The following is a 21,239-nucleotide window of genomic DNA, read 5'->3' as shown; positions in this document are numbered from 1 at the left end:
ATCTTTTTCCTAGTCTTAAATTTGGATCAGTTATGTTTTTTCTTTCTTTTTTCTTCATCTTTCAACACACCTACTGCATTCCACTGAGACTGGGTAACCTAGAAAGAAAAAAGTTTTTCCTTTTACATTAAGTAATTTAGTAATTTTTTACTTTCATAATACAGAGCTCAATTCTCTTTTAAAGGTCCATATATTTTTCATTGTGAGACTTTGTGCATTGATTTCCCAAAACCTTTACTTAGTCTTGCTGCTAGTGGTTGGTATTGATTTTTCTTTAGTCTTGAGCCTCTAGATAAATGACCTCCAGGCAGGGCTATGCATGTCTAATGGACACACTAGTAGACTGCCACACTTAATTCTTAAAGTTACTCTCAAAATTTACTTAGTTTCCTTCTTAGTGAATGTGCTGTACACATCCAGTGAGGGCACTATCACTGTACTGTAATTTATCCTGGTTATTCACTGTAAAGGTATTATTGAAAACCTTATAAAATATGACATTATTTTTTTTTTAATTTTTTGATTATTAATAAGTATCTTCCATTGGCATTTCTGTTTATCATAAATGTTTACTTCCATTTTTCTTACAGGCCTGTACTTTATCTTCCCACTAAAGATAAATACACATTAGCTGTGAGATTCTGTCCAATTCTGTTCGAGTTGAAGCCCATACCACGTGAAGATGAACCACTAAATGTAAGTTTTAAGGCCTGATAATGCTTGCTTCTCATGCAATAACAGGGTGCCATGTGAGTAGGCTGATCCAGGTTCATCTCTCTCATGACTAGTTACATAGTTTAATAAAAAAATGTGAGATGTAAATTTGGTCTGTTCTTCACAGTTTTGGTAAGGGTAGGCTTATATTTGTATATCTAAATTTCAAATTCAACTTCCAATACATTATTTCCACATAATGCATCATTTTTACAAATATGGATGACATATAAATAATATTGCACATGGTTATGCAGGGCATTTTAGGCAAGCTTAAAATTAAGACTAAAAGATGGTAAACATATTACATGATGGTAGGATTGCTGGTGTCTTTTGTCTGTCTCATAAATATAAGAGATTACAGGTATGTCTTGCTACTTCTACTTACACTTAGGTCACACTACACATACATGGACACGTTTATTTATACACACTCATCTGAGTTTTCTTTGATTTTATCTTAATAGTTCTTGGTCTTATTACTTTTCCTTTTATATCCATGGGGAAGTGGAATAAGAATCTTTCCTCCGTAATCCATGCGTGTTGTAAAAGTCAACTAAAATGCTGGGAACAATGGGCTAGTGACCCCTTTTCCTGTAAAGATTACTAAAAAGAATAAGAAGAAGAAAATTGTCAAAGTGGGAAGTCTGAATGTGTGTGGATGTTGTGCAAATGATAAGAAAGAGATGATTGTGGATGTTATGAATGAGAAGAAGCTGGATGTCCTGGCTTTAAGTGAAACGAAGCTGAAGGGGGTGGGAGAGTTTCAATGGAGAGGAATAAATGGGATTAGGTCAGGGGTTTCAAATAGAGTTAGAGCTAAAGAAGGAGTAGCAATAATGTTAAAGGATAAGCTATGGCAGGAAAAGAGGGACTATAAATGTATTAATTCAAGGATTATGTGGAGTAAAATAAAGATTGGATGTGAAAAGTGGGTTATAGTAAGCGAGTATGCACCTGGAGAAGAAAGAAGTGTAGAGGAGAGAGAGAGATTTTGGGAAATGTTGAGTGAATGCGTGGGGAGCTTTGAATCAAGTGTGAGAGTAATGGTGGTTGGGGATTTCAATGCTAAAGTGGGTAAAAATGTTATGGAGGGAGTAGTAGGTAAATTTGGGGTGCCAGGGGTAAATGTAAATGGGGAGCCTTTAATTGAGCTATGTGTAGAAAGAGATTTGGTAATAAGTAATACGTATTTTATGAAAAAGAGGATAAATAAATATACAAGGTATGATGTAGCACGTAATGAAAGTAGTTTGTTTGATTATGTATTGGTGGATAAAAGGTTGATGGGTAGGCTCCAGGATGTACATGTTTATAGAGGGGCAACTGATATATCGGATCATTATTTAGTTGTAGCTACAGTTAAAGTAAGAGGTAGATGGGAAAAGAGGAAGGTGGCAACAACAAGTAAGAGGGAGGTGAAAGTGTATGAACTAAGGGAGGAGGAAGTTCAGGGGAGATATAAGCGACTGTTGGCAGAAAGGTGGGCTAGTGCAAAGATGAGTAGTGGGGGGGAGGGGTTGAAGAGGGTTGGAATAGTTTTAAAAATGCAGTATTAGAATGTGGGGCAGAAGTTTGTGGTTATAGGAGGGTGGGGGCAGGTGGAAAGAGGAGTGATTGGTGGAATGATGAAGTAAAGGGTGTGATAAAAGAGAAAAAGTTAGCTTATGAGAGGTTTTTACAAAGCAGAAGTGTTATAAGAAAAGCAGAGTATGTGGAGAGTAAAAGAAAGGTGAAGAGAGTGGTGAGAGAGTGCAAAAGGAGAGCAGATGATAGAGTGGGAGAGGCACTGTCAAGAAATTTTAATGAAAATAAGAAAAAATTTTGGAGTGAGTTAAACAAGTTAAGAAAGCCTAGGGAAAGTATGGATTTGTCAGTTAAAAACAGAATAGGGGAGTTAGTAGATGGGGAGAGGGAGGTATTAGGTAGATGGCGAGAATATTTTGAGGAACTTTTATATGTTGAGGAAGAAAGGGAGGCGGTAATTTCATGCACTGGTCAGGGAGGTATACAGTCTTTTAGGAGTGAAGAAGAGCAGAATGTAAGTGTTGGGGAGGTACACGAGGCATTACGTAGAATGAAAGGGGGTAAAGCAGCTAGAACTGATGGGATCATGACAGAAATGTTAAAAGCAGGGGGGGATATAGTGTTGGAGAGGTTGGTACTTTTGTTTAATAAATGTATGAAAGAGGGGAAGGTACCTAGGGATTGGCGGAGAGCATGTATAGTCCCTTTATATAAAGGGAAAGGGGACAAAAGAGATAGTAAAAATTATAGAGGAATAAGTTTATTGAGTATACCAGGAAAAGTGTACGGTAGGGTTATAATTGAAAGAATTAGAGGCAAGACAGAATGTAGGATTGCGGATGAGCAAGGAGGTTTCAGAGTGGGTAGGGGATGTGTAGATCAAGTGTTTACATTGAAGCATATATGTGAACAGTGTTTAGATAAAGGTAGGGAAGTTTTTGTTGCATTTATGGATTTAGAAAAGGCATATGATAGTGGATAGGGGAGCAATGTGGCAGATGTTGCAAGTATATGGAATAGGTAAGTTACTAAATGCTGTAAAGAGTTTTTATGAGGATAGTGAGGCTCAGGTTAGGGTGTGTAGAAGAGAGGGAGACTACTTCCCGGTAAAAGTAGGTCTTAGACAGGGATGTGTAATGTCACCATGGTTGTTTAATATATTTATAGATGGGGTTGTAAAAGAAGTAAATGCTAGGGTGTTCGGGAGAGGGGTGGGACTAAATTATGGGGAATCAAATTCAAAATGGGAATTAACACAGTTACTTTTTGCTGATGATACTGTGCTTATGGGAAATTCTAAAGAAAAATTACAAAGGTTAGTGGATGAGTTTGGGAATGTGTGTAAAGGTAGAAAATTGAAAGTGAACATAGAAAAGAGTAAGGTGATGAGGGTATCAAATGATTTAGATAAAGAAAAATTGGGGAGGAGGAGTATGGAAGAAGTGAATGTTTTCAGATACTTGGGAGTTGACGTGTCGGCGGATGGATTTATGAAGGATGAGGTTAATCATAGAATTGATGAGGGGAAAAAAGGTGAGTGGTGCATTGATGTATATGTTGTTCAAAAAACGTTATTTATGGAGGCAAAGAAGGGAATGTATGAAAGTAGTACCAACACTCTTATATGGATGTGAAGCTTGGGTGGTAAATGCAGCAGCGAGGAGACGGTTGGAGGCAGTGGAGATGTCCTGTCTAAGGGCAATGTGTGGTGTAAATATTATGCAGAAAATTCGGAGTGTGGAAATTAGGAAAAGGTGTGGAGTTAATAAAAGTATTAGTCAGAGGGCAGAAGAGGGGTTGTTGAGGTGGTTTGGTCATTTAGAGAGAATGGATCAAAGTAGAATGACATGGAAAGCATATAAATCTATAGGGGAAGGAAGGCGAGGTAGGGGTCGTCCTCGAAAGGGTTGGAGAGAGGGGGTAAAGGAGGTTTTGTGGGCAAGGGACTTGGACTTCCAGCAAGCGTGCGTGAGCGTGTTAGATAGGAGTGAATGGAGACGAATGGTACTTGGGACCTGACGATCTGTTGGAGTGTGAGCAGGGTAATATTTAGTGAAGGGATTCAGGGAAACCGGTTATTTTCATATAGTCGGACTTGAGTCCTGGAAATGGGAAGTACAATGCCTGCACTTTAAAGGAGGAGTTTGGGATATTGGCAGTTTGGAGGGATATGTTGTGTATCTTTATACGTATATGCTTCTAAACTGTTGTATTCTGAGCACCTCTGCAAAAACAGGGATTATGTGTGAGTGTGGTGAAAGTGTTGAATGATGATGAAAGCATTTTCTTTTTAAGATAAGATAAGATAAGATTTCGTTCGGATTTTTAACCCCGGAGGGTTAGCCACCCAGGATAACCCAAGAAAGTCAGTGCGTCATCGAGGACTGTCTAACTTATTTCCATTGGGGTCCTTAATCTTGTCCCCCAGGATGCGACCCACACCAGTCGACTAACAGCCAGGTACCTATTTGCTGCTAGGTGAACAGGACAACAGGTGTAAGGAAACGTGTCGAATGTTTCCACCCGCCGGGAATCGAACCCGGGCCCTCCGTGTGTGAAGCGGGAGCTTTAGCCACCAGGCCACCGGTGGGGATTTTCTTTCTTTTTTGGGTCACCCTGCCTCGGTGGGAGACGGCCAACTTGTTAAAAAAAAAAAAAAAATATAAAGACATTAAAGATGTACACAAAATAAAATTATTCAATAAATATGACAAGAAATTTGTATGTAAATGGATAAAAGCTCAGCATGGTTTGTAACCAGTAAGAAAAATTAAACAATGGTGAGAGATTATCAAAGATAGACTGTAGTTCAGAGGGCTGAGGCAAGGTGGTGTGGGCATTAGAGATGATGGAGCAGAGTAGGATGACCAAGAGGGTGTATAAATCAGGAATGGAAAGGATTGGTTAGGGTTGTACCAGGAAAGGCTGGTAGGAGGTAGTAAAGGAAGTTTTGAGTGTTGGGTCTTGAGTATCTAGCAAGCTTGTATGAGCATGTCAGATCAGAATGACAAGAGACTGTGGTTTCTTAATTGTGATATTTATGTACCTCTAGCAGGATATCTATTAAATAGCAGTAGTAGATTGGTAGACAGCAACCACCCAGGGAGGTACTACCGTCCTGCCAAGTGAGTATAAAACGAAAGCCTGTAATTGTTTTACATGATGGTAGGATTGCTCATGTCTTTTGTCTGTCTCATAAATATACAAGATTACAGGTACGTATTGCTACTCCTACTTACACTTAGGTCACACTACGCATACATGTACACCCATCTGAGTTTTCTTTGATTTTGTCTTAATAGTTCTTGGACTTATTACTTTTCCTTTTATATCCATGGGGAAGTGGAATAAGAATCTTTCCTCTGTAAGCCATGCATGTTGTAAAAGTCAACTAAAATGCCAGGAACAATGGGCTAGTAACCCCTTTTCCTGTAATAATTACTAAAAAGAATAAGAAGAAGAAAATTATCAAAGTGGGAAGTCTGAATGTGCATCGATGTTGTGCAAATGATAAGAAAGAGATGATTGTGGATGTTATGAATGAGAAGAAGCTGGATGTCCTGGCTTTAAGTGAAGCAAAACTATTAAGAATGACGAAAGTATTTTCTTTTTCGGGGTTTTCTTTCTTTTTGGGTCACCCTGCCTCAGTGGAGAGGGCCGACTTGCTAAAAAAAAAAAATGATAATGCTGTTTCCTTTGGGTTACCCTAACTTAGTAGGAGTTGTCTCTTGTGTTAAAAGAAATTTTTAATGCTTTTTTACAATCGGCTTCAATTCTGATAACTTTGCAATGAAACATCTGGTAACTCTAAACTTGGTGCTGGTGGATTTTGTTCAAATAAACATTTGTTGTTATTGATTTTTTTTTTATACATGTCGGTCATTTCCCACCGAGGTAGGGTGACCCAAAAAGAAAGAAAAAACATTCATCATTATTCAACACTTTCACCATCACTTGCACATACTTGCTGTCTTTGCAGAGGCACTCAGACACGATGGCTTAGACGTCCCTCCAAACTGCCAATATCCCAAACCCCCCTCCTTTAAAGTGCAGGCATTGTTCTTCCCATTTCCAGGACTCCAGTCCAGCTAACCAGTTTCCCTGAATCCCTTCACAAAATATTACCCTGCTCATGCTCCAACAGCTCATCAGGTCCCAAAAACCATTCATCTCCATTTTCTTCTATCTAACACGCTCACGCATGCTTGCTGGAAGTCCAAGCCCCTTGCCCACAACACCTCCTTTACTCCCCCTCCCTCCAACCTTTTCGGGGACGACCTCTACCCAGCCTTCCTTCTCCTACAGATTTATACACTCTCCAAGTCATTCTACTTTGTTCCATTCTCTCTAAATGACCAGACCACCTCAACAGCCCCTCTTCAGCCCTCTTGACTAATACTTTTAGTAACTCCACACTACAAATTCTCTGCATATTTACACCACACATTGCCCTTAGACACGACATCTCCACTGCCTCCAGCACCTCCTTGCTGCATCATTTACAACCCATGCTTCACACCCATATGAGAATGTTGGTACCACTGTACTCTCATACATTCCCTTCTTTGCCTCCATGGACAACTTTTTTTTGTCTCCACAGATACCTTAACACACCACTCTCCTTTTTTCCTTCATCAATTCTATGGTTAACCTCATCCTTCATAAACCTATCCACTGACAAGTCGACTCTCAAATATCGGAAAATATTCACTTCTTCCATACTCCTTCCTTCCAATGTGATATCCAATTTTTCTTTATCTAAATCATTTGATACCCTCATCACCTTACTCTTATCTATATTCACTTTCAACTTTCTACCTTTACACACCCTCCCAAATTCGTCCACTAACCTTTGCAACTTTTCTTTAGAATCCCCCAAAAGCACAGTATCATCAGCAAAAAGTAACTGTGTCAACTCCCATTTTGTATTTGATTCCCCATAATTTAATCTCGCCCTTCTCCCCAACACCCTAGCATTTACTTCTTTTATAACCCTATCAATAAATATATTAAACAACCATGGTGACATTACACATCCCTGTCTAAAAGTTACTTTTACTGGGAAGTAATCTCCCTCTCTCCTGCGCACCCTAACCTGAGCCTCACTATCCTCATAAAAACTCTTTACAGCATCTAATAACTTACTACCTATTCCACACACTTGTAACATCTGCCACATTGCTCCCCTATCCACTCTATCATATGCCTTTTCTAAATCTATAAATGCAATGAAAACTTCCCTACCTTTATCTAAATACTGTTCACATATATACTTCAGTGTTAACACCTGATCTACACATCCCCTACCCACTCTAAATCCTCCTTGCTCATCTGCAATCCTTCTCTCTGTCTTACCTCTAATTCTTTCAATAATAATCCTACCATACACTTTTCCTGGTATACTCAGTAAACTTATTTCCCTACAATTTTTACAATCTCTTTTGACCTCCTTCCCTTTATATAAAGGAATTATTCACACTTTCTGCCAATCCCTAGGTACCTTCCCCTCTTTCATACATTTATTAAACAAAAATTCCAACCACTCCAACATTGTAACTCCCCCTGCTATTAATATTTCTGTCATGATCCCATCAGTTCCATCTGCTTTACCCCATTTCATTCTATGCAATACCTCACACACCTCCCCTACACTCACATCATGCTCTTCTTCACTCCTAAAAGAAGTTATACCTCCCTGGCCAGTGCATGAAATTACTGCCTCCCTTTCTTCAATGACATTTAAAAGCTCCTTAAAATATTCCTGCCATCTACCCAATACCTCCAGCTCCCCATCTACTAACTCCCCTACTGTTTTTAACTGACAAATTCATTCATTATGGTTAGTTTTAAATTTTCAAGGCTGGTCTGTGTAAGTGTCAGTTTGCAATTTTTATTGAAAGTTTTGGAAGCACTTAACTGCATTACAAACTTATCTTGCATTCTGTATTCTTATTTTTGCATGTTTTGAAGTAGAGGGGGCTGGGCTTAGGGAACACAGGAATACCTTTCTTGGACTGTACAGTGATATAAATACATCTTGTGAATGTGGTTCTTTTATATTTTTTAAAAGTGGTTTGTAATATTATGTGGTGTTCTTACTTTTGATGCTGAATATGTTATGAATGCTAAATCACAATCTTGATTTTCAGGATGAGCCTCGAGAACAATGGCAGGAATACTCGAACTTGTTTAATTTGCCTTATAGGATGATATTTGCTGTTGCTACTCAGAATGCAGTTCTACTCTATGATACTCAGCAGCCGGTTCCCTTTGCTAAAGTTTCCAATATTCACTACACTCGACTCAGTGATGTAACCTGGTAAGAGTGAACCAAATGTCTGTTTTTATGCCTGTGCTGTATATAAATGTTGAGTGCATTTTTTTTCCACTTTTTTTTCATTTTACTAGTTTGCATCTAAATTAACTGAATGGAGACACTTTACATTTTGAATAATACATAAACATTCCATAATGGTAAAAATTCTTTTCTTTTAGATAAGTCTGTCCTTCCTCAGATGTATACTTTATCAGACTTTTGTTTTTAATCAATGACCATTTTCCACAAAGTTAGGGTGAGCCAAAGAAGGAAGCTCATTCACCATCATTTTATTTACATTTTGCCTGAAATGTTCTGAAATCATAATTAGATTACCCACTGACAGCAATATCCTCACTCCTCCTTCAGAGCGCAGGCACTGTTCTTCCCACCTCTATTTCCTGGGTCTAATCGAATATTAAAATATGTTGAATTTTCCCAAATATCTCAAGTGTTGTTGAGCTTGCAAGAATGGTGGTTAAGCTTGGCCTGGAATTAGTAAAACTGAACCATCATGATAAAGCAAACAGTGCTGGCCTTCATAGTAATAATTTTCATTATAAATCACCCAAAGATTATTAATGCGTTCTGATACGTTTGTGACATCACACCTTGAATGTGCTCTCTAGTTTTGGTCCCTAAATTTTGAACCATGGAGGGTACAAGATGGGTGAAAGAGATAGAGAGACAACAGGAAAGATGAACTAGAGGGGGAGTGCACATGCGTGCTTTTTTTTTTCAGGTCGCCCTACCTTGATGAAATGGTCAGTGTTAAAAAAGTAATGCCAAGTTCTTTAACCAATGTAAGTTTTGATCAAGGGTAGTTTTATATATGCACTCTACTGCTATTACTACTGTTGATTAAGATTTGACCCAAGTAGATGATTAGTCTGTGATTTACTGTGTGCAGCATGTTTGTTTATTCTTAGTTGACTTTTGTTTCTTTCAGGTCCCCAGATGGTCGCATCCTTGTCGTTTCCTCAACTGATGGTTATTGTTCCTTAATGTCCTTTTCTAAAGATGAACTTGGAATTCCATACAGAGAAAAAATTAAAGAAAATATAAAAGAGAATGTAGACTCTAGTGCATTAAATTCAGAGGATCCACCACCAGCTTCAGTACCCATGACTGAATCAACAACAGCAGCAGCAACAGTTGACAAGGAGAAGTCATCTTGCCAGGTTATAAAGAAGCCCATGACTGTGAGGAGAGCTGGGGAAAGGTTTGTACTGCACTTCTTCAGTGTATGAATGTTGACCTTTTTGTAGTTACTGAGCAGAGCTATGCTTGTAAATACCCATCTTTAGTTCATATAATTTAATGATTCCACATATTTCCTCCTCTTGGATCCCAGTATTTTATTCTGCCACTGTGATATTCTGTTGCTTTGCTAATGCTTTCTTTTATTTGTGAATTTCCCATTGTATATTTTTAATAGCCTTCATCTCTTATCAATATTTTATAGACAGATTTTTTTCCATCTTTCATTGAAAACAGAGTGACTGGTGGAATGATGAAGTAAAGGGTGTGATTAAAGATTAAAGTGTTGTAAGAAGAGCAGAGTATATAGAGAGTAAAAGAAAGGTGAAGAGAGTGGTGAGAGTGTGCAAAAGGAGAGCAGATGAAAGAGTGGGAGAGGCACTGGCAACAAATTTTGCTAAAAATAAGAAAAAATTTTGGAGTGAGATAAACAAGTTAAGAAAGCCTAGGGAACGAATGGATTTGTCAGTTAAATACAGAGTAGAGTTAGTAGATGGGGAGCTGGAGGTATTGGGTAGATGGCAGGAATATTTTGAGGAGCTTTTAAATGTTTATGATGAAAGGGAGGTGGTAATTTCATGTGCTGGCCAGGGAGGTATAAATAACAAAAAAAAGCACAATACTGTGACTGGAATGATACACAAATAACCCACACATAGAAGAGAGGAGCTTACAGTGATGTTTTGGTCCGACTTGGACCAGATACAGGTTTTGCCGTTTCCATTTACCACAAGCCTATGCACAGTGGCATGTACATTCACTACTTTTCTTATCATGCTTCCTCTGTCAAGAAAAGGGTTCTTATCTCCCTCTTTCTCCGTGTGCTCCGCATTTGTGATCCTCAGTTCCTTCAATCAGAAATTTCCACTCTTCATAATTCGTTTTCCCGTCTTGGCTACCCTTTCCATTTCATAGACTCTGCCTTCTCACATGCTAAACGTAATTTCTTCTCTCCCAAACTCTCTACTCCTGGAACTCTTCTGTCCTCTGCCTTCCCTACATTTCCGGCCTTTCTAATCTCGACGACTTTCTCCGTTCCTTAGACGTCAAACTTACTTTCCACCAAAGTAACACTCTTCGCACTAATACCTCTCCTCCCTCTACAGATGCTCTTGGTGTCTACTCTATTTCTTGTTCCTCCTGTCCTCTTGGAGAAACTGGCCGTTCTCTTTCTGACAGACTTAGGGAGCACAAAAGTAGTGTTAGGCTTGCTGACACTAACAATGCTCTTTTCTGTCACGTCAGGGATCACAGTCATCCTATCGACTGGTCTTCTGCTAAAACTGTCTTCCCTACTTACAACTTCAACAGTAGCCATCTGGTTGAATTCTCCCTAATACACAACTTTCCTTGTATGAATCTTAGTCCTGGCTTCATCTCCGTAGGCGCTGTCTTTTCCCACTACATTATAAAATGATCCAAACTTCAGAACACCTCCTTTTTCTTCTCCCTCTTTTCTTTTTCTCCTTTGGGTTGTCTTTCTTCTACCCTGGGTATTTGTTCCTTCATGAGTTATTTATTTATTTATTTTGATAAATTAGACACATGTGCAACTCTTGGGTATCTTTATTGAGGAAACGTTTTGCCACACAGTGGCTTCATCAGTCCATACGTAGGAGAAACTTGAAGAACAGGAGGAGAATGAGGTAATCAGTCCCTCAACCTTGAGTCGATGTGTTCAGTCCATCAATCTTGAGTAGAATACGGCATATGAGTGAAGAAGCAGCTTATAAACCGTATGGCAGGAGAGGTGTAGCAGTCATAGGTGGTGTCACATTTGTTCAATGTGGAAGTAGGTCGTGCCCAAGAATTAGGCAAGCGAAGAATTACTAAGTATTAAGATCCCAAGAAGTTGCAGTGTCGCTTGCCTAATTCTTGGGCACGACCTACTTCCACATTGAACAAATGTGACACCACCTATGACTGCTACACCTCTCCTGCCATACGGTTTATAAGCTGCTTCTTCCCTCATATGCCGTATTCTACTCAAGATTGATGGACTGAACACATCGACTCAAGGTTGAGGGACTGATGACCTCATTCTCCTCCTGTTCTTCAAGTTTCTCCTACGTATGGACTGATGAAGCCACTGTGTGGCGAAACGTTTCCTCAATAAAGATACCCAAGAGTTGCACATGTGTCTAATTTATCAACATGTCAGTTCTCTGAACCATCCATCTACATTTATTTATTTTATTTTCCCCCCTCTGTGTTCTTGCTCTTGCCTTCTGTGGGCACCTAGCTCCCTTGCAGTGCTCCGCTTTCTTAGTATTTGACTCGCTCCTCCTCCTCCATACTACCTTCCCCACTACTACTACCTTCTACCTCTACTACTACCACTACCACCTCCTGCCTACATGTACTCCCTCCTCTCCTTTTCGTTAGTGTGATTTTGTAATGGTCCAAGTCAGACCAAAATGTTGTCATAAGCTCCTCTCTTCTATGTACGGGTTATTCTTGAGGTATAACATCTTTTAGGAGTGAAGAAGAGCATGATGTGAGTGTGGGGGAGGTGCGTGAGGCACTACATAGAATGAAAAGGGGTAAAGCAGCAGGAACTGAGAGAATCATGACAGAAATATTAAAAGTAGGGGGGATATTGTGTTGGAGTGGTTGGTATTTTTGTTTAATAAATGTATGAAAGAGCGTGTATAGTTCCTTTACATAAAGGGAAGGGGGACAAAAGAGACTGTAAAAATTATAACGGAATAAGTTTACTGCAGGTAGTAGGTTGGTAGACAGCAACCACCCAGGGAAGTACTACCGTCCTGCCAGATGACTGTGAAACAGAAACCTGTAACTGTTTTGCATGATGGTAGGATTGCTGGTGTCTTTTTCTGTCTCATAAACACGCTAGATAACAGGGATATCTTGCTACTCCTACTTACACTTTGGTCACACTTCACAGACACGTACATGCATATATATATACATACATCTAGGTTTTTCTCCTTTTTCTAAATAGCTCTTGCTCTTCTTTATTTCTTCTATTGTCCATGGGGAAGTGGAAAAGAATCTTTCCTCTGTAAGCCATGCGTGTCGTATGAGGCGACTAAAATGCCGGGAGCAATGGGCTAGTAACCCCTTCTCCTGTAGACATTTACTAAAAAAGAGAAGAAGAAAAACTTTATAAAACTGGGATGCTTGAATGTGCGTGGATGTAGTGCAGATGACAAGAAACAGATGATTGCTGATGTTATGAATGAAAAGTTGGATGTCCTGGCCCTAAGCGAAACAAAGCTGAAGGGGGTAGGGGAGTTTCGGTGGGGGGAAATAAATGGGATTAAATCTGGAGTATCTGAGAGAGTTAGAGCAAAGGAAGGGGTAGCAGTAATATTGAAGGATCAGTTATGGAAGGAGAAAAGAGAATATGAATGTATAAATTCAAGAATTATGTGGATTAAAGTAAAGGTTGGATGCGAAAAGTGGGTCATAATAAGCGTGTATGCACCTGGAGAAGAGAGGAATGTAGAGGAGAGAGAGAGAGATTTTGGGAGATGTTAAGTGAATGTATAGGAGCCTTTGAACCAAGTGAGAGAGTAATTGTGGTAGGGGACTTGAATGCTAAAGTAGGAGAAACTTTTAGAGAGGGTGTGGTAGGTAAGTTTGGGGTGCCAGGTGTAAATGATAATGGGAGCCCTTTGATTGAACTTTGTATAGAAAGGGGTTTAGTTATAGGTAATACATATTTTAAGAAAAAGAGGATAAATAAGTATACAAGATATGATGTAGGGCGAAATGGCAGTAGTTTGTTGGATTATGTATTGGTAGATAAAAGACTGTTGAGTAGACTTTAGGATGTACATGTTTATAGAGGGGCCACAGATATATCAGATCACTTTCTAGTTGTAGCTACACTGAGAGTAAAAGGTAGATGGGATACAAGGAGAATAGAAGCATCAGGGAAGAGAGAGGTGAAGGTTTATAAACTAAAAGAGGAGGCAGTTAGGGTAAGATATAAACAGCTATTGGAGGATAGATGGGCTAATGAGAGCATAGGCAATGGGGTCAAAGAGGTATGGGGTAGGTTTAAAAATGTAGTGTTAGTGTGTTCAGCAGAAGTTTGTGGTTACAGGAAAGTGGGTGCGGGAGGGAAGAGGAGCGATTGGTGGAATGATGATGTAAAGAGAGTAGTAAGGGAGAAAAAGTTAGCATATGAGAAGTTTTTACAAAGTAGAAGTGATGCAAGGAGGGAAGAGTATATGGAGAAAAAGAGAGAGGTTAAGAGAGTGGTGAAGCAATGTAAAAAGAGAGCAAATGAGAGAGTGGGTGAGATGTTATCAACAAATTTTGTTGAAAATAAGAAAAAGTTTTGGAGTGAGATTAACAAGTTAAGGAAGCCTAGAGAACAAATGGATTTATCAGTTAAAAATAGGAGAGGAGAGTTATTAAATGGAGAGTTAGAGGTATTGGGAAGATGGAGGGAATATTTTGAGGAATTGTTAAATGTTGATGAAGATAGGGAAGCTGTGATTTCGTGTATAGGGCAAGGAGGAATAACATCTTGTAGGAGTGAGGAAGAGCCAGTTGTGAGTGTGGGGGAAGTTCGTGAGGCAGTAGGTAAAATGAAAGGGGGTAACGCAGCCGGGATTGATGGGATAAAGATAGAAATGTTAAAAGCAGGTGGGGATATAGTTTTGGAATGGCTGGTGCAATTATTTAATAAATGTATGGAAGAGGGTAAGGTACCTAGGGATTGGCAGAGAGCATGCATAGTTCCTTTGTATAAAGGCAAAGGGGACAAAAGAGAGTGCAAAAATTATAGGGGGATAAGTCTGTTGAGTATACCTGGTAAAGTGTATGGTAGTTATTATTGAAAGAATTAAGAGTAAGACGGAGAATAGGATAGCAGATGAACAAGGAGGCTTTAGGAAAGGTAGGGGGTGTGTGGACCAGGTGTTTACAGTGAAACATATAAGTGAACAGTATTTAGATAAGGCTAAAGAGGTCTTTGTGGCATTTATGAATTTGGAAAAGGCGTATGACAGGGTGGATAGGGGGGCAATGTGGCAGATGTTGCAGGTGTATGGTGTAGGAGGTAGGTTACTGAAAGCAGTGAAGAGTTTTTACGAGGATAGTGAGGCTCAAGTTAGAGTATGTAGGAAAGAGGGAAATTATTTCCCAGTAAAAGTAGGCCTTAGACAAGGATGTGTGATGTCACCATGGTTGTTTAATATATTTATAGATGGGGTTGTAAGAGAAGTAAATGCGAGGGTCTTGGCAAGAGGTGTGGAGTTAAAAGATAAAGAATCACACATAAAGTGGGAGTTGTCACAGTTGCTCTTTGCTGATGACACTGTGCTCTTGGGAGATTCTGAAGAGAAGTTGCAGAGATTGGTGGATGAATTTGGTAGGGTGTGCAAAAGAAGAAAATTAAAAGTGAATACAGGAAAGAGTAAGGTTATGAGGATAACAAAAAGATTAGGTGATGAAAGATTGGATATTAGATTGGAGGGAGAGAGTATGGAGGAGGTGAATGTATTCAGATATTTGGGAGTGGACGTGTCAGCGGATGGGTCTATGAAAGATGAGGTGAATCATAGAATTGATGAGGGGAAAAGGGTGAGCGGTGCACTTAGGAGCCTGTGGAGGCAAAGAACTTTGTCCTTGGAGGCAAAGAGGGGAATGTATGAGAGTATAGTTTTACCAACGCTCTTATATGGGTGTGAAGCATGGGTGGTGAATGTTGCAGCAAGGAGAAGGCTGGAGGCAGTGGAGATGTCATGTCTGAGGGCAATGTGTAGTGTGAATATAATGCAGAGAATTCGTAGTTTGGAAGTTAGGAGGAGGTGCGGGATTACCAAAACTGTTGTCCAGAGGGCTGAGGAAGGGTTGTTGAGGTGGTTCGGACATGTAGAGAGAATGGAGCGAAACAGAGTGACTTCAAGAGTGTATCAGTCTGTAGTGGAAGGAAGGCAGGGTAGGGGTCGGCCTAGGAAAGGTTGGAGGGAGGGAGGTAAAGGAGGTTTTGTGTGCGAGGGGCTTGGACTTCCAGCAGGAATGCATGAGCGTGTTTGATAGGAGTGAATGGAGACAAATGGTTTTTAATACTTGACGTGCTGTTGGAGTGTGAGCAAAGTAAGATTTATGAAGGGGTTCAGGGAAACCGGCAGGCCGGACTTGAGTCCTGGAGATGGGAAGTACAGTGTCTGCACTCTGAAGGAGGGGTGTTAATGTTGCAGTTTAAAAACTGTAGTGTAAAGCACCCTTCTGGCAAGACAGTGATGGAGTGAATGATGGTGAAAGTTTTTCTTTTTCGGGCCACCCTGCCTTGGTGGGAATCGACCAGTGTGATAATAATAATAATAATAAAACTTCTTCTCTTCTTTCAACATACCAGCCGTATCCCACTGAGGTGGGGGTGGCCCAAAAGGAAAAACGAAAGTGTCTCCTTTTAAATTTAGTAATATATAGAGGAGAAGGGGTTACTAGCCCCTTGCTTCTGACATTTAAGTCTCTCTTATGGCACGCATGGCTTAAAGAGGAAGAATTGTGTTCCACTTCCTCTCTATGGGGAAGTGGAACACAATTCTTCCTCTTTAAGCCATGCGTGCCATAAGAGGGACTTAAATGTCAGGAGCAAGGGGCTAGTAACCCCTTCTCCTCTATATATTACTAAATTTAAAAGGAGACACTTTCGTTTTTCCTTTTGGGCCACCCCCACCTCAGTGGGATACGGCTGGTATGTTGAAAGAAGAGAAGAAGTTTACTGAGTATACCAGGTAGAGTTATTATTGAAAGAATTAGAAGTAAGACAGAGAGTAGGATTGCAGATGAGCAAGGAGGTTTTAGAGTGGGTAGGGGATGTGTAGATCAAGTGTTTACTTTAAAGCATATATGTGAACAGTATTTAGATAAAGGTAGGGAAGTTTTCATTGCATTTATGGATTTAGAAAAGGCATATGATAGTGGATAGGGAAGCAATGTGGAAGATGTTGCAAGTATATGGAATAGGTAGTAAGTTACTAAATGCAGTAAAGAGTTTTTGAGGATAGTGAGGCTTAGGTTAGGGTGTGTAGAAGAAAGGGAGATTACTTCCCAATAAAAGTAGGTCTTAGACAGGGATGTGTAATGTCACCATAGTTGTTTAATATATTTATAGATGGGGTTGTGAAAGAGGTAAATGGTAGGGTGTTGGGGAGAAGGGTAGTGATTAAATTATGGGGAATCAAGTACAAAATGGGAGTTAATAGAGATACTTCTTGGTGATGATACTGTGCTTGTGGGAGATTCTAAAGAAAAGTTACTTAGGTTAGTGTACAAATTTGGGAGGGTGTGTAAAAGTAGAAAGTTGAAAATGAGCATAGATAAGAGTTAGGTGATGACGGTATCAAATGATTTAGATAAAGAAAAATTGGATATCACATTGGAGGGAGGGAGTATGGAAGATGTGAATGTTTTCAGATATTTGGGAGTTTATGAAGGATAAGATTAATCATAGAATTGATGAAGGAAAGAAAGGCGAGTGATGCGTTGAGACATTTGTAGACAAAAAACATTAAACATGGAGGCAAAGAAGGGAATATATGAAAGTACAGTAGCACCAACACTCTTATATGTGTGTGAAGCTTGGGTTGTAAATGCTGCAGTGAGGAGTCGGCTGAAGGCAGTGGAGATGTCCTGTCTAAGGGCAATGTGTGGTGTAAATATTATGCAGAGAATTCGGAATGTGGAAATTAGGAGAAGGTGTGGAGTTAATAAAAGTATTAGTCAGAGGTCTGAGGAGGGGTTGTTGAGATGGCTTGGTAATTTAGAGAGAATGGACCAAAGTAAAATGACTTGGAGAGCGTATAAATCTAGAGGAAGGAAGACTGGGTAAGGGTCGTCCTCAAAAAGTTTGGAGGGAGGGGGTAAAGAAGGTTTTGTGGGCGAGGGGCTTGGACTTCCAACAAGCGTGCATGAGCATGTTAGATAGGAGTGAGTGGAGATGAATGGTTTTTGGGACATGACGAACTGTTGGAGTAATATTTAGTGAAGGGATTCAGGGAAACCGGTTATTTTTATATAGCTGGACTTTAGTCCTGGAAATGGGAAGTACGTACAATACCTGCACTTTAAAGGAGGGGTTTGGGATATTAGCAATTTGGAGGGATATGTTATATATGCTTCTAAGCTGTTGTATCTGGGTGCCTCTGCAAAGACAGTGATTATGTATGAGTGAGGTGAAAATGTTGAATGATGATGAAAATATTTTCTTTTTGGGGATTTTCTTTCTTTTTGGGTCACCCTGCCTTGGTGGGAGATGGCCAGCTTGTTGAAAAAAAAAATGGTTCTGTTTTCCTGTCTCTAGATTTACCCTCCGTCTTTTCTGTTTTTGCTTCTAGCATTTTTCTGTTTTCAGATCTTTGTAGGTATTTGGATTGAAGTACGTATCACAAATGCTCACTGGATGAAAAGTAAAAAATAATTTGAACAGAAAAGCAAAACAGGTGAAAAGAGAGCTACATATATCACTGTTAGATAGCCTCTTCAGCAAATAGGTGCACATGTTGCAACAGGGGGTAACTGTATGCAGGCTTGCATGTGCATATATGGCTGGCATTAGGCAGGTGTGAAGTGGAGACATCCATTGTAGTGGGTGAGAAATGGTTTGTTTTGGCAGTAGCATTGTGATGAACGGTTTTGAAAACCGACAAGTTGAAGAATTGAGACACCTATGGAACATGGGCATCTTCATTGAAGAAACGTTTCGCCACACAGTGGCTTCATCAGTCCAATATAAAGTAGATGATGAGTGGAACAAGCTACCAAGTAGCATCTTGGAAGTTAAAATCTTGAGTAGCTTTAAAGAAATGAATGAGAAAAGTTTGATGTGAAAAGGACCTGCTTAGCATGGGCCAGTAGGCCTCCATACTTGTGTTTTTAATTGTATGACTTTGTCTTCTTGGTAAAGGACATCTACACCTCTTCAGTGCTGCTGGAGTATCAGTAAACACATGCTTGCCAAAACCTGTGAAAAGATCTGCAAGCCCAGGATATTTGCAGGCATTGAATGTTGATGATGCATAGGTAACATATTTCTGATAATCCCTTTGTGGAGAATACAGGAAAACTAGGTACCTAGTCTACAAACAGAAGCATAGACTATTTATATGAGATGTTCAGGCAGAAGTAGGGAAGTACCCCAGTGAAAAATAGGATTACCGTAATCACAATTAGAATTACAGTCACCATCCATTCTTCAGAAGGAAAGTAAACTACTTTTTACTGAAGGTGCCTGATTGTAATGGCTGTTTGGGACTGCAAGAGTAGCAAAACTTCCAGAAACACTTGGTATTATCCAGAGGGATGTTGAGGTGTTTGTCATTTAGAGAGGATGGAGCAAATTAGAATGACATGGAGGGTTTATAAATCTCTAGTGGAGGGAAGACAGAGTAGGGGTCATCCTAGGAAAAGATGGGGGAGGGGGGTCAAAGAAGTTTTGTGTACAAGGGGCTTGGACATACAGCAGGTATGTGCGAGTATTAGATGGGAGCAAGTTTACACAAATGGTTTTTGGAAGCTGACGAGGTTTTGAAGTGTGAGCAGGGTAATATTTTGTGAAGGGATTCAGGGAAGCCGGTTAACTGGACTTGAGCCCTGGAGGTGGAAAGTACAGTGCCTGCACTCTAAAGGAGGGGTTTGGGATATTACCTGTTTGGAAGGATATCTTAACTGTTAAAACTGCACACCTCTGGAAAGACAGTAATAGTGTGAATGGTGGTGAAAGTGTTTCTTTTCAGGTAATGGTTCAGTTTTTTCTTGAAGATACCTACCTTTGTTCAAGCAAGTTGTTTTTTATATCTGCTGGTAACAGATGAGAGTGTCTTGTACTATGGATGTTGACATGGTTTGGTTTGTGTTTATGATGCCCTGGCTTTTCACTGGTTTCATTTTACACATCCTTCCATATGTTTTATTCTAGTAATTTATAACGCTAATGGTGTGTGGATTTAGGTAAATGCCCTCATTGTATCTTCCATGTACAGAATATAGTACAGTACTAAGTATTTCTCTCCTCTGCTTCAAAGAGTGCATTTCAAGTATGTACATTCCCAGTAGTTATGCATATGATTTCTATATATTTTCCTGCTCTGATATCTCTCCTGTCTTTAATGGAGCTATGAGTGCAGAACAGTATCGTAGACATAAAAGCCACCATTTATGTTATTTCTCTTATTTTGAAAGTTTTCATTTTTTATTATATATACTCACACACTAACAGATACACACTCACACACTGTATGTATACACACACACATACTTTTACTTATACTGTATATACTTGCAGCTCCAAGCCAGGGAAGAGAGTAACACTGATAACTCTCTCAAGTAAATCCCTCAAGAACGAAGAAAACTTAACCAGTCACAATTTAGAGTCGGCGCAGCCTTCCCATGATACTCAGGTAATGAGCATATGCCATATGCACTTACATGTTGAATGCACTAGTAATTAGGATATTTAAGGCTAATTATTGTATATTAAAATATTTGTATGCATAAATAATGAGGTAACACATTGAGATATAAAGTATTAACCCTTTCGAGGTCCATGCCATAGTACTAGGGCTTTGAGCTCAGGGTCTGTTCCATAGTACTATGTGATGAGCTCAGCTCACTTGGATAAGCAATGAGTGGTAAATTTGGTCTGTGGCGAGTGTGCACAATATAAAAATAAATCCTGCCCCACGCACTGCATGATGCGGGAAAAAAACTGACGGTGTATTCGTTTAAAATAGCGGCTTTACAGTGTATTTTCGGGTGGTTTTTATGGTTATATTCTCGGTTTCTTGATATCATTTAATAAAATGAAAGATATATTACAGAAATAAAGATGATTTTGATTGGTTTCAGGACTGGAAGTAGCTTGAATTTGAGCTCAATGCAGCGGAAATGTTTTATTTTTTCCGATATTCCAGACACAAATTACGTCACTTGTCCAGTGGCTGACATTATTTGTATAATTATTACAATAATGCAGTAGTCTGCATAACAGTAATTCTTTTTTTGTGTGAATAAAAATTCAGAATGGAAAGATGTAATCTAGGAGAGGCATGGGGACGTAACTAATGAACTGGGGGGAATGTTTAAATGCCAGGCATGTCTGCATTGTTTATCCTGAACCCTATTTTTAAATTGGCAATTTTTTAATTTTGTGTGAAATTGGCCAAATTACCGATTTTTGATCACTTTATTGGGTAGTAGAACTAGTTTAAATGGACACTTTCTTGTACTTCATCGATAGAATGAAAGGTATACTAGTGATATAGTTAAGAGTTTGGTCTACCAGAACAAGGGAATTGACTTAAAATAGGACTCAAAGTGATCGAAATCTTTGGTGTGTAAATATCGCCGACACCACTAACTATGCGAAAATGTAATTCCACGGGTTTTCCATCAAATTTTGTACCATTGGTGCCATTACCTTTGGAAAAAGATTCTC

At 39.4% G+C, this 21,239-nt stretch overlaps 1 protein-coding gene across 1 annotated transcript in view; it reads left to right on the top strand.

The window, feature by feature from the left end:
- LOC128696979 (chromatin assembly factor 1 subunit B-like) overlaps positions 1–20,202 on the top strand; it is a gene marked incomplete at its 3' end in the record, with an annotated part of 47,766 nt that extends 27,564 nt beyond the window's left edge. The window contains 4 exon segments of the mRNA XM_070095092.1: positions 591–696; positions 8,391–8,560; positions 9,507–9,779; positions 20,088–20,202. Of these exon segments, the coding sequence (XP_069951193.1) occupies positions 591–696; positions 8,391–8,560; positions 9,507–9,779; positions 20,088–20,202 (664 nt within the window).
- Between the last annotated feature and the right edge of the window lie 1,037 nt (positions 20,203–21,239).

Source organism: Cherax quadricarinatus, chromosome 49 (assembly GCF_038502225.1).
Source record: "Cherax quadricarinatus isolate ZL_2023a chromosome 49, ASM3850222v1, whole genome shotgun sequence".
Classification (NCBI taxonomy): domain Eukaryota; kingdom Metazoa; phylum Arthropoda; class Malacostraca; order Decapoda; family Parastacidae; genus Cherax; species Cherax quadricarinatus.
Note: the sequence above shows the minus strand (reverse complement) of the source record. Positions and strands in the feature narration are given on the sequence as shown.